At 40.7% G+C, this 16,873-nt stretch overlaps 1 protein-coding gene across 14 annotated transcripts in view; it reads left to right on the top strand.

The window, feature by feature from the left end:
* PHF14 (PHD finger protein 14) overlaps positions 1 to 16,873 on the top strand; it is a 146,572-nt gene that overhangs the window by 35,779 nt on the left and 93,920 nt on the right. For 8 of the 14 annotated variants that reach the window (XM_088654004.1, XM_088653999.1, XM_088654001.1 and 5 more), the window contains exons 12-14: positions 998 to 1,101; positions 3,271 to 3,402; positions 14,882 to 15,050. In XM_088654004.1, coding sequence (XP_088510130.1) covers positions 998 to 1,101; positions 3,271 to 3,402; positions 14,882 to 15,050 — 405 coding nt within the window. Of the gene's footprint in view, positions 1 to 997; positions 1,106 to 3,270; positions 3,403 to 14,881; positions 15,051 to 16,873 lie in introns of all 14 variants that reach the window. The other 6 variants (XM_088654006.1, XM_088654003.1, XM_088654008.1 and 3 more) reach the window with 1 other exon arrangement.

Here is a 16,873-nt window from a genome sequence, read left to right as displayed (position 1 = left end):
TTTGTTTTCATCTGACTCCTTAGTTGGCTTTTTAAGATTATAAAATGTTAAAATGATCTTTTAAGAAAGTGGAACATAGGCCGGCTCTGTTTTTTTTTTAATTTTCCTTTGTTTTGTGCTACCGTAAGTGTTAATTCAACACAAGAATTAGCAAGGTTTACAAAGTGCTTGATGGTTCTGTGAAAGTGGCCCAGATGATTAATATAACCTGGTTGTTGTTTTTTATGGGCCTTTCATACATATGGGAGTGGGTCTTCATGAATTTAAGTTTGTTAATCCCTTTTAAAAAGAAAAGGGGGGGGGAAGCATTCGTATTTTCACAAATATGTTTCCTGGTGCAATCATTTAATAATAATAAAAACTAGTAGTTTCATTTGCACAGCTTGCATGACACTTTTTTCCAGTTGGTTGAACAGATGCAGGCCCACAGGGCCACTGAGAAATGACTTTGATAGATGGTTGCTGTCTGTGAAGCTAGCATACTGCAGATTAGTAGAAACCCGAAGAGAATCTCTCCTGCTTTGTGCAGAGTTTGGTCCAATAAGATAATTTTTCTAATTAACCTATGGAGCACCACTGTAGCAGGGATGGTGAGGAAAATAAACTGCCTCAATATTCTTTCGTGAAGTGTAGTGGATTTTTCTTTTTTCTTTTTCTTTTTAACCTTCTAAACCAGCTTGTCCTTGTCTGTCTCTGTTAAAGCTCCCTCTGTTAAAGGGGGGAAAGTTAAAAAGCCAGGGCTTCAATGTCTTTGGTTTCTCTCTCTCTCTCTCTTTTGCATTGGAAAATATGTGAATGCGATTTCATTTCTCATAGGGCTCACTTGGGGACAGAATATATAGTGTAGTCATTTTTGCAGCCTGACTAAGCAGTTTTCTCTCCTAACTTTTAGTATATTGGGCACAGCCAAATTTTGATTGCTGAGCAGTAAATGAGGGGGAATGTTATTTTATATACGTCTCTCACAAATTATCCTGTATTTCTTCAAACCCAATAGAAATTGAACATACCAGCAATTTTGCGAGCACCCAAGGAAAGAAAACCGAGTAAAAAGGAGGGTGGAACCCAGAAGGCTACAGCCCTCCCTGCAGTTCTCTATAGGCAAGTAGCAGAAACACAGCACAATAGACATAGATTATGGATAGAGTAAGAGACCTTTATAAGTATTTTTTTTATTCCAAACAACTGAACAAAATGTCTTTACTCCTAGACACCACTGTTGTAGGGCAGATAACTTGATTCATTTTAAATCATTTTTTAAAAAACGTTATAACTATCTTCAGAGTCCCAGACAACATTACTGAAATTTTCTCTATCCATTGGTAGCACTTCAGAAGGAAATTCCTTTTATACCTGAAATTTTAATCTGTTTTGTGATATATAGTTGAGAACCTTCAAACATTAAAAGTTTTGCATTTAAAATCGACCCGCAAGGGCTGAATGAAATTATTATGAACTTATACGGTTTATTAAGCCCTAATATAACAAAACATATTTGATCCTAAAGTCTAGTATTTTTCAAAATTCAGGTTAATATATTGTTGAGTAATTGATGTATTTACTCATTGTTATATGTTTAGTTCTTTTTACCATTTACCATTATGGTTGGGTTTTTTTTAAAAAAATTTTTTGATACAAGTATTGAAACATATACTCCATATAAAAGCTACCTTTCTGCAAGATAAAATACAATTATAACAGTTAGAATATTTACTCACTGTATGGGGTTTAATCATTCAGATTGGTCATAACCCAGTGACAAAGAGTTCTTTGTAAGTGCAACAACTGGGTCCATATTTGGTTAACCAGTTCAAATGCATTTGAGGATTTATGGAATGCCCTCAATTTGGCTAATAAAAAGTATCTCCTTAAATTTTCAGTGACTAGCAAAAATCAGTCTAGGAATCTCTAGAAGTATTTAATACCACCTTGTGTTTCTTTGTGGGGAGCATTTGACTGCATTATGTCCTATAACAACCACAAATGCTTTTAGGAACATGAAAACATCTTGCTTGATCTGTCTCCATCAGTGACTTGCCAAATATTTTTGAAGAGCTCTCAGTGGATAATGATAGTGATAGCCATCTCTTGCTTGTTTCCTGTATCCAGTAGTCAGAAGTATACACCAGTTAGCTATTGTGGCTAATAGCCGTTGATGCCACAGCCCTCCATGAATTTGCCTAAAGCTTTTAAAAAGCCATTTGAACTAGTGGTCATCACCATGACTTGTGGTAATGACTTCTTACCTGTTAATTTTGAGTGGTGAGACAAAATACTTCCCTGAATCTTATGCTAGTTAACTTCAGTATATTTAAAATTATCCACTCTTGTCACATGGTTCACATTTTTATGAATTGCTGAAATTTCTCTGTTGAATGTTAATCTGTTCTGGAATGATGTTTACCAAATGGGGCTACATCTGCTGGATGACCTTGTGGACTTGATGTACAAGTGATAAAAAAATGTTGCTGCTGAACTTTTTTTTACATGACTAGCATGTCCAAGGATGAGGGTGTTTTGCATCACAACTGTTATTTTTATTTTACTGCATATTTGCTTCGTCTTGATTCTGACATAAAATGTTTTATTTGCAATCCTTCATTGATTTACAATAATAGGAGTCATAATATTACATCCTTTGTAAAATACAAATATCATTACAATTAAATTGCATTCATTCTCCCAGCAACTATTCAAAGTAAGTGAATAGTTCAAAGTAACCGAATTCAAAGGGTATTATTTTTACAGATGAGGACTTAAGTTTGAAATATTTTATTTGCAGACCCCTGTGGTTTTCTATTAGCTGGTGAGGGATTTAAATTTAGGCCAACCTTCTGCCTTCAGGACCAAACCGGCCTCAATGTGAATTTAAGGAAAATGATAAATAAAAATCAATATATCAGAAGTCACAAATATCTAGCAAACATTAGGGAAATATTAACGATGGCTTGGATCCAGAGAAGTGCTTAGTTTCACTTGCACAACAGGGCTTTGCTGTCTCCTTTCTGGTGCAGTGCCTTAATGCCCGCCCGCTCTGTTCCCTCCTGGCTGCACCTGAGGGTCCGGAGACCCTTCAAAACATTGTGGGATGTGATGTGAAGGGCCACTGGAGTGAAGAATTAGCTGAAATTGAGGACCACCCTTTGCACAAGCGGAAATGCCTTCTGCTCATGCATGGGGTTCTCTGGATCTTACCCCATGTAAGCATTGAGATGATTCAGTAAAGTATATGCATTATGTCAAATGAAACTTTTTTCCTGCATTTCCAAGTTGTGGGATTTGCAAGAAGAACCATGATCAACACCTCCTTTTGCTGTGTGATACTTGTAAACTCCATTATCATCTTGGATGTCTGGACCCTCCACTTTCAAGGATGCCAAGGAAGACTAAAAACAGTTACTGGTAAGAATATTGTAAATGCATTGTACTACTCACTAGTGCATTTTTTAAACAGAATAAGAGCATAAAACTACAAATATGAGGGCCTCAGTCTATCGGGTTTTTCTATTCCCAAGGTTTTTGTTCTGTGTCTTTATCAGCAATGATTTTTTTAAAATGAAAGATCAGCAATGATTTTTTTAAATGAAAGTTTGAGTTCTATATGATTGTTGACTACAGACAATTTGCAAAACAAAGACCCACCCTTTCATCACTTTTTTGTACCTTGGGTTTATTTTGTTTCCTTAAAAAAAACAACCTTACTGTGGACTAATGAAGGAGTGAAGACCCTTTTTCAACCCAAGGGCCTCATTCCTGGATAGGCAATTTTCCAGAGGCCACATGCTAGAGGCAAACATGGGCAGAGCAACCATTGTGAATGGTACTCTTGTATGTAGAATCGTAAAGCTGGAAGGGACCACGAGGGTCATCTGGTCTAACCCCCTGCAATGCAGGGTTCTTTTGCCCAGCATGGGGCTTGAACCCACAACCCTGGGATTAACCGTCTCATGCATTACCAGCTAAGCTGTAGAGTAGGCTAGTTTTTCTTTTCCCTGTTCAGGATAGTAAGGTGCATCATTGGAGTTCAAGGGTTCATTACAGCTAGATAGGAACACTAAAGCAGGACTGGCGGGGGGGGGGGACATGGCTGTGGAGGGTGTGTTGCCTGGGGAAACGCCAAAAGCCAAACGAGAGGCCAGAACTGCCACATTTGTCTCCTGGGTCTGAGCTTTCACATCAAGAAAGGGAATTTTCCACTGTTGTTTTACTTTTACGCTGTTAGGGGAAATTGTACTAACCCTAAATAAAGGTAATGCGGTCTAAGATTCTTGTTTTACCTAGAGTCTGAAATGAGCATTACATTGTGGTTTGAATCCCTGGCTATATGAGACCTCTGGTTAGTGTTAATGTCATCAGTTCTTTTATTGCTAATTAAGGTGAGAGAAGGAATTCAGTCCTCAGGAAAATAAAAAAATTCCTTCAGTAGCACCTTAAAGACCAACTAAGTTTTTATTTTGGTATGAGCTTTCGTGTGCATGCACACTTCTTCAGATACAGTGAAATGGAAGTTTCCAGGCACTTATGTAGAGAAGGGGTGGGGAGGGGTGGGGATGGGGAGGGGGGATCACTCAGAAGGGTGGTGGAAATGGGTGATTGACTGACTGATAGCTGTTGATGACTGCAAACGACTGCAAATGGTTTTGCATGAAAAAGCAAGGGTTGAGATGGCTGAAGATCGCTTATCATGTATAATGAGATAAGAACCCGATATCTCTGTTCAAACCAGGTCCCTCCATGGTTTTGAGCTTGGTGATAAGTTGCAATTCAGCAACTTCTCTTTCCAGTCTATTTCTGAAATTCTTTTGTAGTAAGACAGCTACTTTGAGATCTTGTATAGAATGTCCTGGGAGATTGAAGTGTTCTCCTACTGGTTTTTCTGTCTTCTGGTTCCTGATGTCAGATTTATGTCCATTTATCCTTTGGCGTAGGGTTTGGCCTGTTTGTCCAATATAGAGAGCTGAAGGGCACTGTTGGCATTTGATGGCATACACAATGTTAGAGGATGAGCAATTAAATAGTCCTGAGATGGTGTGTTGGATGTTGTTGGGGCCAGTAATGGTGTTGTCTGGGTGTATGTGGCAGCAAAGTTGGCATCTGGGTTTATTGCAGGCTCTGGTACCAGAGTCCATGTTAAGTCTGGTGGTTGTATTATTGTGGGTGAGGAGTTGTTTAAGATTGGGTGGCTGTCTGTAGGCAATGAAAGGTCTTCCTCCCAGAGCTTGAGAAAGGGAGCGGTCATTGTCCAGGAGAGGCTGTAGATCTCTGATGATGCGTTGTACTGTTTTAGCTTGGGAGCTGTATGTGATGACTAGTGGTGTTCTGTTATTTTCTTTTTTGGGTCTGTCTTGCAGCAGGTTCTCTCTAGGTATCTGTCTGGCTCTGTTGATCTGTTGTTTAACTTCATCAGGTGGATATTTTAGTTCTAAAAAGGTTTGCTGTAGATCTCTTAGGTGAGATTCTCTGTCTGTAGAGTTGGAACAGATGCGGTTGTAACGTAAGGCCTGGCTGTATACGATGGATTGTTTGGTATGTTTGGGATGGTAGCTAGAAGCATGTAGATATGTTTGTCGGTCAGTTGGTTTTCTGTATAAGGTGGTGTCTATACGTCCATCCTGTATTTTTATAGTAGTGTCCAAAAAATGTATTTCTTGCATAGATTGGTTCATTGTTAGGTTGATGGTGGGGTGAAAGTCATTGAATGTCTGGTGGAAGGTTTCCAGGGTCTGTTGTCCATGTGTCCAGATAATAAAAATATCGTCAATGTATCGCAGGTACAGGAGAGGTTTGAGTGGGTAGGAGTTAAGGAAACGTTGTTCTAAATCTGCCATGAAGATGTTGGCATACTGTGGGGCCATGCGGGTGCCCATGGCTGTGCCGCTGATCTGGAGGAACAGGTCATCACCAAATTTGAAGTGGTTGTGGGTAAGGACAAAGTGGCAGAGTTTGGTAGCAAAGTCCGCTGTGGTTTTATCTGAAATGGTGTTCCTTATGGCTTGTAAACCATCATTGTGTGGGATGTTGGTATATAGAGATTCCACATCCATAGTGGCTAGTATAGTATTGTTAGGAAGATTGTTCAAATATTGTATTTTCCTCAGAAAATCTGTGGTGTCACGTACGTAGCTGGGAGCACTGATAGCATATGGTTTCAGAACAGAGTCCATATAGCCGGAAACACCCACTGTAATGGTGCCAATACCTGAGATGATGGGGCGTCCTGGGTTTCCTGGTTTGTGTATTTTGGGTAGAAGATAGAAAGTTCCTGGCTGAGGTTCCGCTGGTGTGTTTGTGAGGATCTGTTCTTGGATGTGTAGGGGTAGCTCCTTAATAATCTTGTTCAGTTCTTTTTTGTATGCTTGTGTGGGGTCTGAGTCCAATTTCATGTAAAAGGCAGTATTGGAAAGTTGTCTGTGGGCCTCTTGGATGTAATCAGTTTTGTTCATGATGACGACAGCTCCACCCTTGTCTGCCTCTTTAATTATAATGTCTGGGTTGTTCCTGAGATTTTCTATGGCTCTCCTTTCAGCATGGTTTAGATTTTGTTGTAAGCGATGGTGTTTTCTGGTCACATCCGTTTGGATTCTGTGGCGGAAGCATTCGATGTACAGATCTAGTGTGGTATTGCGTCCATCAGGAGGGGTCCATGTGGAGTCCCTTTTTGTGTAACTTCTTTTCGGTGGTAGTTGGTGGTCAATGTTCTGTTCATTGATGCGTTTGGAGGGTGATGGTTGTTCCCCAGTAAGTTGAGAGGTGTTGTGTTGTGGGGATGTAGTTTGTTCTACTTTGTCTTGTTCTTGTGTGTGATGAAAATACTCCTTCAGGCGTAAACGGCGGAAAAATGCTTCCAGGTCCCCGCAGAACTGAATCATGTGTTGGGATTTGGCAGGGCAGAATGATAGTCCCCGTGAAAGGACGGATTCCTCAGCTGGGCTGAGTGTTTGCTGTGAAAGATTGACAATGTTGTTGATCTTGTTTTGATTGGTGGCCTGTAGGTTGGAAAGGTTGCAGAGTTTTTTATTTTTCTGGTTCTTCAGTAACTCCAGTTGAGAGTGGTAAATGGTTTGTTTTTCCTTGTGGAACTTCTGCCAGGTCGGGTGATTCCTGATGGAGTTCTCCAGTGCAGAGAGTTCCTCCTTTATTAACTTCTGTTTGGAATACAGAACGCCGATAAGATGTTTCAGCAGTTTCTTAGATAAAGTGTGGCATAGTTTTCTGGCATATTCTGTGGGATAAGTTGATTGAAGAGGGTTCTTAATTCTAAGACCCTTAGGTACAATGTCCAGGTTTTTGCATTTAGATAGAAAGAGGATGTCAGTTTGTACCTGGGCAAGTTTCTTGGTGAGGTTGATGGACTTCCATTTCATGCGGCTCAATGTGGTGCCTTCCATAGTTCTGGTTACAGGTAGGTAGCCGTGTTGGTCTGGATCGAAGTAAAATAAAAAAATTCCTTCAGTAGCACCTTAAAGACCAACTAAGTTTTTATTTTGGTATGAGCTTTCGTGTGCATGCACACTTCTTCAGATACAGTGAAATGGAAGTTTCCAGGCACTTATGTAGAGAAGGGGTGGGGAGGGGTGGGGATGGGGAGGGGGGATCACTCAGAAGGGTGGTGGAAATGGGTGATTGACTGACTGATAGCTGTTGATGACTGCAAACGACTGCAAATGGTTTTGCATGAAAAAGCAAGGGTTGAGATGGCTGAAGATCGCTTATCATGTATAATGAGATAAGAACCCGATATCTCTGTTCAAACCAGGTCCCTCCATGGTTTTGAGCTTGGTGATAAGTTGCAATTCAGCAACTTCTCTTTCCAGTCTATTTCTGAAATTCTTTTGTAGTAAGACAGCTACTTTGAGATCTTGTATAGAATGTCCTGGGAGATTGAAGTGTTCTCCTACTGGTTTTTCTGTCTTCTGGTTCCTGATGTCAGATTTATGTCCATTTATCCTTTGGCGTAGGGTTTGGCCTGTTTGTCCAATATAGAGAGCTGAAGGGCACTGTTGGCATTTGATGGCATACACAATGTTAGAGGATGAGCAATTAAATAGTCCTGAGATGGTGTGTTGGATGTTGTTGGGGCCAGTAATGGTGTTGTCTGGGTGTATGTGGCAGCAAAGTTGGCATCTGGGTTTATTGCAGGCTCTGGTACCAGAGTCCATGTTAAGTCTGGTGGTTGTATTATTGTGGGTGAGGAGTTGTTTAAGATTGGGTGGCTGTCTGTAGGCAATGAAAGGTCTTCCTCCCAGAGCTTGAGAAAGGGAGCGGTCATTGTCCAGGAGAGGCTGTAGATCTCTGATGATGCGTTGTACTGTTTTAGCTTGGGAGCTGTATGTGATGACTAGTGGTGTTCTGTTATTTTCTTTTTTGGGTCTGTCTTGCAGCAGGTTCTCTCTAGGTATCTGTCTGGCTCTGTTGATCTGTTGTTTAACTTCATCAGGTGGATATTTTAGTTCTAAAAAGGTTTGCTGTAGATCTCTTAGGTGAGATTCTCTGTCTGTAGAGTTGGAACAGATGCGGTTGTAACGTAAGGCCTGGCTGTATACGATGGATTGTTTGGTATGTTTGGGATGGTAGCTAGAAGCATGTAGATATGTTTGTCGGTCAGTTGGTTTTCTGTATAAGGTGGTGTCTATACGTCCATCCTGTATTTTTATAGTAGTGTCCAAAAAATGTATTTCTTGCATAGATTGGTTCATTGTTAGGTTGATGGTGGGGTGAAAGTCATTGAATGTCTGGTGGAAGGTTTCCAGGGTCTGTTGTCCATGTGTCCAGATAATAAAAATATCGTCAATGTATCGCAGGTACAGGAGAGGTTTGAGTGGGTAGGAGTTAAGGAAACGTTGTTCTAAATCTGCCATGAAGATGTTGGCATACTGTGGGGCCATGCGGGTGCCCATGGCTGTGCCGCTGATCTGGAGGAACAGGTCATCACCAAATTTGAAGTGGTTGTGGGTAAGGACAAAGTGGCAGAGTTTGGTAGCAAAGTCCGCTGTGGTTTTATCTGAAATGGTGTTCCTTATGGCTTGTAAACCATCATTGTGTGGGATGTTGGTATATAGAGATTCCACATCCATAGTGGCTAGTATAGTATTGTTAGGAAGATTGTTCAAATATTGTATTTTCCTCAGAAAATCTGTGGTGTCACGTACGTAGCTGGGAGCACTGATAGCATATGGTTTCAGAACAGAGTCCATATAGCCGGAAACACCCACTGTAATGGTGCCAATACCTGAGATGATGGGGCGTCCTGGGTTTCCTGGTTTGTGTATTTTGGGTAGAAGATAGAAAGTTCCTGGCTGAGGTTCCGCTGGTGTGTTTGTGAGGATCTGTTCTTGGATGTGTAGGGGTAGCTCCTTAATAATCTTGTTCAGTTCTTTTTTGTATGCTTGTGTGGGGTCTGAGTCCAATTTCATGTAAAAGGCAGTATTGGAAAGTTGTCTGTGGGCCTCTTGGATGTAATCAGTTTTGTTCATGATGACGACAGCTCCACCCTTGTCTGCCTCTTTAATTATAATGTCTGGGTTGTTCCTGAGATTTTCTATGGCTCTCCTTTCAGCATGGTTTAGATTTTGTTGTAAGCGATGGTGTTTTCTGGTCACATCCGTTTGGATTCTGTGGCGGAAGCATTCGATGTACAGATCTAGTGTGGTATTGCGTCCATCAGGAGGGGTCCATGTGGAGTCCCTTTTTGTGTAACTTCTTTTCGGTGGTAGTTGGTGGTCAATGTTCTGTTCATTGATGCGTTTGGAGGGTGATGGTTGTTCCCCAGTAAGTTGAGAGGTGTTGTGTTGTGGGGATGTAGTTTGTTCTACTTTGTCTTGTTCTTGTGTGTGATGAAAATACTCCTTCAGGCGTAAACGGCGGAAAAATGCTTCCAGGTCCCCGCAGAACTGAATCATGTGTTGGGATTTGGCAGGGCAGAATGATAGTCCCCGTGAAAGGACGGATTCCTCAGCTGGGCTGAGTGTTTGCTGTGAAAGATTGACAATGTTGTTGATCTTGTTTTGATTGGTGGCCTGTAGGTTGGAAAGGTTGCAGAGTTAGTTGGTCTTTAAGGTGCTACTGAAGGAATTTTTTTATTTTACTTCGATCCAGACCAACACGGCTACCTACCTGTAACCAGTCCTCAGGAAGGCTGTGCACTTTCCCCCCAATTTGTTTCTAATGCTGTAATCGTGTGGTACCCATGTTGTGTCTACACTTTTCCCAGGATATTTGCAGAATTTTAAAGATGATTGGATCATCCACATTATTTCATACACTATTTGATCTATATTAATAGCGATCCAAACAGCATTCTCCCATATTTCCATTAGGTGTTTTCCATTTGGTAATTCTGAATTGACCAGAAACATATTGCAAAATGTTGCTGTAAGTCCCAAACTCAAGACTTGGTATAGCAATCATTTTGTGAATTCCATCTAGCTAGAAACTGGAGAATAAAGATGTACAGATGTCAAAAATGAGTTGGTAATAGTAGCCAAACATTAGCAGTTCAGTTTACTCATATGAACTGGTTTGGGGATCATGCCAGTACTAGGATATAATTGTATCACAGCAGTATTTCAAGCCTCTATATAGCTTATATGTCTTAAAGAGTTTTTTGAATTTCAACAACTACTAACACTTGGGAAAGTTAGTAGTCATATTCTTGTAATATTCAGGTCTTGGGTTTTGTTCTCAGTTTGTCATATTGTAACATGAGCAAGAAATAGGTTGAGGCTATGCTGTGGACCCAGGTGGCGCTGTGGTTAAACCACTAAGCCTAGGGCTTGCTGATCAGAAGGTCGGCGGTTCGAATCCCTGTGACGGGGTGAGCTCCCGTTGCTTGGTCCCAGCTCCTGACAACCTAGCAGTTCGAAAGCACATCAAAATGCAAGTAGATAAATAGGAACCGCTACAGCGGGAAGATAAACGGAGTTTCCATGTGCTGCTCTGGTTTGCCAGAAGCGGCTTTGTCATGCTGGCCACATGACCTGGAAGCTATACGCCAGCTCCCTCGGCCAATAATGCGAGATGAGCGCGCAACCCCAGAGTCGGTCACGACTGGACCTAATGGTCAGGGGTCCCTTTACCTTTACCTTTACGCTGTGGTAAGTAGCTTAATTTTCAGTGGCTTCCATTACAATGTACGGAACAAAATAAAGGGGTCGCAGTCTTTGACACTGCTACAGGATGTCAGTTGCTTACATAGAGTGGACTGAGTGTTGAAGCACTTGAGAACACCTGATGCATGCAATATCTTCTTTCCACTTCTGACAGTGAATGTCATCTTTCTTGCGCAGGGTTGCAGTATGGAGTTCTGCAATAAACGCACCTCCTTGCTTCACATGGTCCTACTGTAATCAAGACTGTTTAGTTCCACAAACTATTTATATTTATGTTTAAACATAAATCATAGAATTGTGGAGTTGGAAGGGTGCAGGAGGACTTCTGTTTCCTATTCTTTCCTTTCCTCTCCCCCCACCCTTGGTACACCCCCCAGAAATTTGCTCTCTCTGGAACTAATTTAAGGGGAGTGGAGCAGGTTGGATGGCATGAGAGAGAAAGTCTAAATTCCATTCTCCTTATGGGCATCTGGTGCCAGCAGAGTTGCAGTGTTGGATGTGATCCCTATTTCTCAGTCAGCGCACCCTCTGTCGTTGCCCTTGAAGATGACTCGGAAATTTCAACTCCTCCAAAGTGCAGCAGCCGGATTGCTGTTTGTGTTTCCCTTTAGAACTCATATAACTTTTGTTATATTGTGCATTTGTTTCTGGGCCAGATTCAATGGGCTCATGTTACCCTTCCCTCTCTTACAGACCCCCTCTGGTTTTATGATCAGCAGAGGGGGCCCTCTTGATAGTTCCACCTTCCTCAAGAGCTCAGGAGGTGGTGACCTGGGAGAGGGCATTCTGTGTAGCAGCTCCTAGGTTGTGTATTTCCCTTCCCACAGAGATACATCTGGCACCTTCGTTATACAGCTTTCCTATTAAACTGAAGGCACATCTGTTTGCACCAGTCTTTGACACTTGGAAGACAATCTTACTCAGCTACGAGTGATCGCCAAAGAAGAAGAAGTATTCTGAATGAGATTCAGCTGATTAACTAATGGGCAGATGTTGCCATCCTGAGATTCTTCACATTTATTATTTTAGGGTGCAATTGTAAATAATCTTAACTCGGAACAAGTCCTGAGTAATAGTTTGGATTAAATTATGTTTTGGACCATATATTTCTCAGAGAAGACCTCGAAAATGTATCTGCAGAATACTTGTATTTCCCTGGTTACACACACCCTTCCTCATTGTATGGTGTACCCTCTTTTATTCTCTGAATACCCTTCTTCTTTTCGTGATTAGAAATGAGAGGAGGAGGGTTCCCCCCCCCCAAGATAACTTTAATTTAGGGGTAGCTCCCTTAACTTCATTGCTTTCTAAGTGCCCAGACTTTTCTTGAACTTTCTGGCTGTCCCATTTACAAATTCACTGTCACTGCACTACATGTAAGCAAGGATGACTTTCAATGCCCAGATTATTTTGCTGTTTAATCATATTGAAAAGGTTCATTTGGATCAAGAGGACATAAAGCTATCAGATCAAGAGGACATAAACTGAACGTCTCAGTGGTAATAGGTCAGGGGGAGGTAGCAAGACTTTTCTTTCAAAAAGCTGGCATGTGTTTGCTATGAATTTCATGCTTCAGCTAGACTTCTGATCACAAACTTGTCTTTCCTTTTTAATTTAGCTAGGGTATATTCAGTGAGATAGGATTCTAAAAGAGAAATGGAGCCTCATTGATTGCATCCTTTTCATCTTTAGATATGTCTTTGTAAATTCTCTTCAAGATCAGTAGAAAGGATGTATATGTGTTAAGTTCAACATAACATTGCCCCTGCTGTTTGTAGTACACTTGGTGTTTCAAATGTTACTCTCATTAACCCTTGGAACATCAGCTTTGTTCATTATAACTTATATATGTAGTACCAAATATTAATTATTATTATTATTATTATTATTATTATTATTATTATTATTATTATTATTATTTTACTATTGATAGAATTTGGGTTGAAGTTGGTGATAGTGGTGTTTGGTGGCAGTTTGCAAACTGACACATTTCCTAATTGGATTTCTGGGCTGGGAGGCCAATAAGCTTCTATGTCATTGCCCTAGCAGGGTATATATATGATTGTAACAGCCTTGTATTGAGGAAGAATGAAAATGCTGAAATTCATAGCTGAATGTAATATGTGCAGGAGGAGAAGCTCTATAAATCGTAGGATTTGTCGTCACATATAAAGGGATTCAATGGTTTGTGTTTTCCCTTTCCTTGTCCACAGCTTCTTCTTTACTTTATTCATTTCATGCTTGCATTATGTAGCTGTAACAATCCTTGGAAACATGGGTTTTAATATACATTTTTTAAAGTCAATTTAGGACGATTGACTTCTTTTCACAGGTTCCATAGACAGCATAACTTTTCCAGGCCTCATGAATGAAAGCATGAGAAAAAGGAATTGTGTATTACAATTGTGTATTACATATGTGTGCATGAGAAGGCACCAGCAATGCAAGTCAAATGCTCTGTTAGCAATGGAAACTATATAAGTGGATAATACAAGAGAGCAATTCTGAGTGCAGACACAGTCAAATCGGGCCATTTTCCACTGTATTCTGTCTTTGTCATTTTAAAGAGGCCATTTCAACTATATTAGGAAATAGGTTCTTTATGCCACAAGTTAATACCAGCATAGGCCTTAATTTACTTTGTGGCAGAGAGAGACTCAGGTTTTGCTTTTATGTTAAACCAGGCATCCCCAAACTTCGGCCCTCCAGATGTTTTGGACTACAATTCCCATCATGCCTGGCCACTGGTCCTGTTAGCTAGGGATCATGGGAGTTGTAGGCCAAATCATCTGGAGGGCCGCAGTTTGGGGATGCCTGTGTTAAACTTTGATTTCCAGTTACCCCAATTCTAAATATATTTACCCAGAATGAAGATACACTGAATCCAGTGGGGGCTACTCCCTAGTGGAAGCTTTAGGATTGCAAACTGAAGGTTTTTTTAAGCAGATTAATAGTGTCTCCTAGCCCCTGCAAAAAACAAAAAAGGGTATAATAGTTAAGGTGCAGCAGAATTTCTGCTTTATTCACCTATAGAGTAAAATGTGGACTCTAGTTGATAGGCATTATTGACATAGGCTTATAGTCTATGCATCAGTTGCATTGATGTTTTCCATCAATGCATTTTTTCAGAAACAATAATTGATTAACATTTGCAAATCACAGCTAGAATGCTTAAAATATTCATTCCAAGAGCATCTTTGTCTGAATTAATTTTCTTAAGTAATCTAGGATAATTTTATGTGTGTCTAAAGTGTTGCTGATAGGGACTGCCCCCAAACTTCTTTGCAGCAAGCTCTGGATTTACGCTAAATGGTATCTCATCATTAGTCCGTTTGCATAGGATTGCCTATTTGAAGTAATTAATTGATTCCCCCCTCTGCGAAGCAATTCTGTTTTCAATGAATGTTGGCTACTGGATCCTTTAATGGTGGAAGATGGAGAAGAGTCTTGCTGAGTGATATATATCTCTATACATGTATCGTGGCTTGGAACCCCAGAGCACAGGACAGTTAAGCTATTTTTTCCCAAACAGCCCTCTTCTCCCCACACCCCAAATGCTCCTGTGCAAGCTGTTTTTAAACTTGAGTGTAAGTAGTAGCTTTTGGTACCATTCAGAGAAGAAAGCAAAAGTCACTGTTCTTTGTATTTGGGGCTCTTTTACACTGTAAGAATTACCCTTTTTGGTCTTTGGCTCTTGCTTTTCAGCCTGCATGCTCTTATTTTGCTTTAGCAGCTGCTGTCTTGAGTTTGATTTTTGTTTTTTGTCCTCCCAGGCAGTGTTCAGAGTGCGACCAAGCAGGTAGCAGTGACATGGAAGCCGACATTGCCATGGAAACTTTACCAGATGGAACTAAGCGATCAAGGAGACAGATTAAGGAGCCAGTGAAATTTGTTCCACAGGATGTACCCCCAGAACCAAAGAAGATTCCTGTCAGAAACACGGTAAATGACAGCTTGGTCAGAGCGGCACAAATCTGTCTCCTGTTTTTTAATTTATTTTTTTTAAGTGCCAAGAACCTCTATGTGAAAGATGAATGTAATTTATTATGTTCTAGCTTTCCCCCCAAAGACATGTGAAACATGTTAGACATCAGATTCTTGCTTCAGCTATGAAACATAAAATACCCTGCAGATATTTTTTAAGGTTTATTTTATATATCTTTGACTATTAAAGTTTGCGGAGGGTGGCAGCAAATAAGCATCTTTAAAAACATTAAAACTCACAAAGTGGTTCCTTGAGAATTTCTAGTGGTAAGGAATAAATGCCCTTGTTTTCGTGTTGCATGTCCAGACTTTCGTTCTGCGCATTCTGATAAATATTATCAGCAACAGCACTTTCATACAAGGGTCACCGCTCTGTGTTCTGAGAGGGTCATGTGTCAAAAGTAGGCCATGCAAATGTCTACACATATGAATATGTGTGCTCAAAAGTTGCAGTGGTACCTCTAGTTATGAATTTAATTTGTTCCGGATGTCCATTCTTAAGCTGCAACCGTTCTTATCCTGAGGCGCGCTTTTGCTAATGGGGCCTCCCAGTGCGCGATTTCCGTTTCCATCCTGGGGCAAAGTTCGCAAACAGGAGCAGCTACTTCCGGGTTAGTGGAGCTCACAATGGAATTCCCCTTCTTTTGTCCACTGGCCTCTGAAAAATCCTTTGGGGCTGCTTGGGAGGCGGTGAAGTTCCGCTTGCACAAACAGAGCACCACAGTTGGATATCTCCTTCTGTGCTTACATTTACTTGGCTGGGTAAGTCATGCCCGTGCGTCTTTGAAGAAGCAAATTATTTCAGAGTAGTGGGTGGAAGCATGTTCTCTAGAATGGGTTTGGATGGCTATTTGTTCCTAACCGCCCCCCCCTCCCCGGAACACTGGCATGCTTGCCTGGGACATAGGATGTTGGGAGGGTTTGCTTCCCTCTCTAATGGCAAAGCAAAGTTACTTGATGCTTTTGCAACCTTTTCTGATCCTCTGAGGCAAAGGTGTATGAGAGAATTTTTATATTTATCCAGTAAATTTGTCTTGTGGCAAACATGTTATGTATGCTGTAACTAATCTATTTTTAATGAGGTCTTACCGCAGCAGCTTGTCAAAGTTAGACAATAAACTTGAGTCACTTAAATCCCTCGTTCTGGGATGCTTGTGTGGTTTGCTTGTCTTGACAAGATTAACCTTCTCTGTGTAGACTGTGGCCTGCTGTGGGTGATTAAGTGCTATTTTATAGAAAACGTTCTCAGTCTAGTACTGTTTATATTGCCTTTATTAATGCATGACAGCATTCTGTGTTTCCGTTTAAGAAGAGGGAGTACTGTTCTGGATAAAAAAAGCAATTTGTGTTCTACCTCTTTAAAAAAATCAAAACAAAGAGCAAGCCCTCCTGATTAAGGAGTGCATTTTGTCAAAACAATATTATTTGTGTGTGTGTGTGTGTGTGTGTGTGTGTGAGAGAGAGAGAGAGAGAGAGAGAGAGAGAGAGAGAGAGAGAGAGAGAGAAATATACATAGGTAATTACTAAAACACTTGCCTTTTGTTTTTGCCCTAGCCAGATCAGTTAGATGAAATTAAATAGCAAAATGCCAACTCCAGGCAATGAAGTATGAACAAACTTTTCATACTACAGCATATTTGTTGAAATTTCAAAAATCTGTGGTTCCTCTGCTTACGTGGTATGATAACTGCCAATCTTCCTCAGTTGTCTAAGAGAGAAAGGAAGGTATAAATATGGTACAGTAGTACTTCTGCATTTTCCCTAGCAAGTAATTGCAGCAC

Source organism: Zootoca vivipara, chromosome 11 (assembly GCF_965207765.1).
Source record: "Zootoca vivipara chromosome 11, rZooViv2.hap1.1, whole genome shotgun sequence".
Classification (NCBI taxonomy): domain Eukaryota; kingdom Metazoa; phylum Chordata; class Lepidosauria; order Squamata; family Lacertidae; genus Zootoca; species Zootoca vivipara.
The sequence above is the reverse complement of the archived record's forward strand: the minus strand, read 5'-3'. Positions and strand labels throughout refer to the sequence as shown.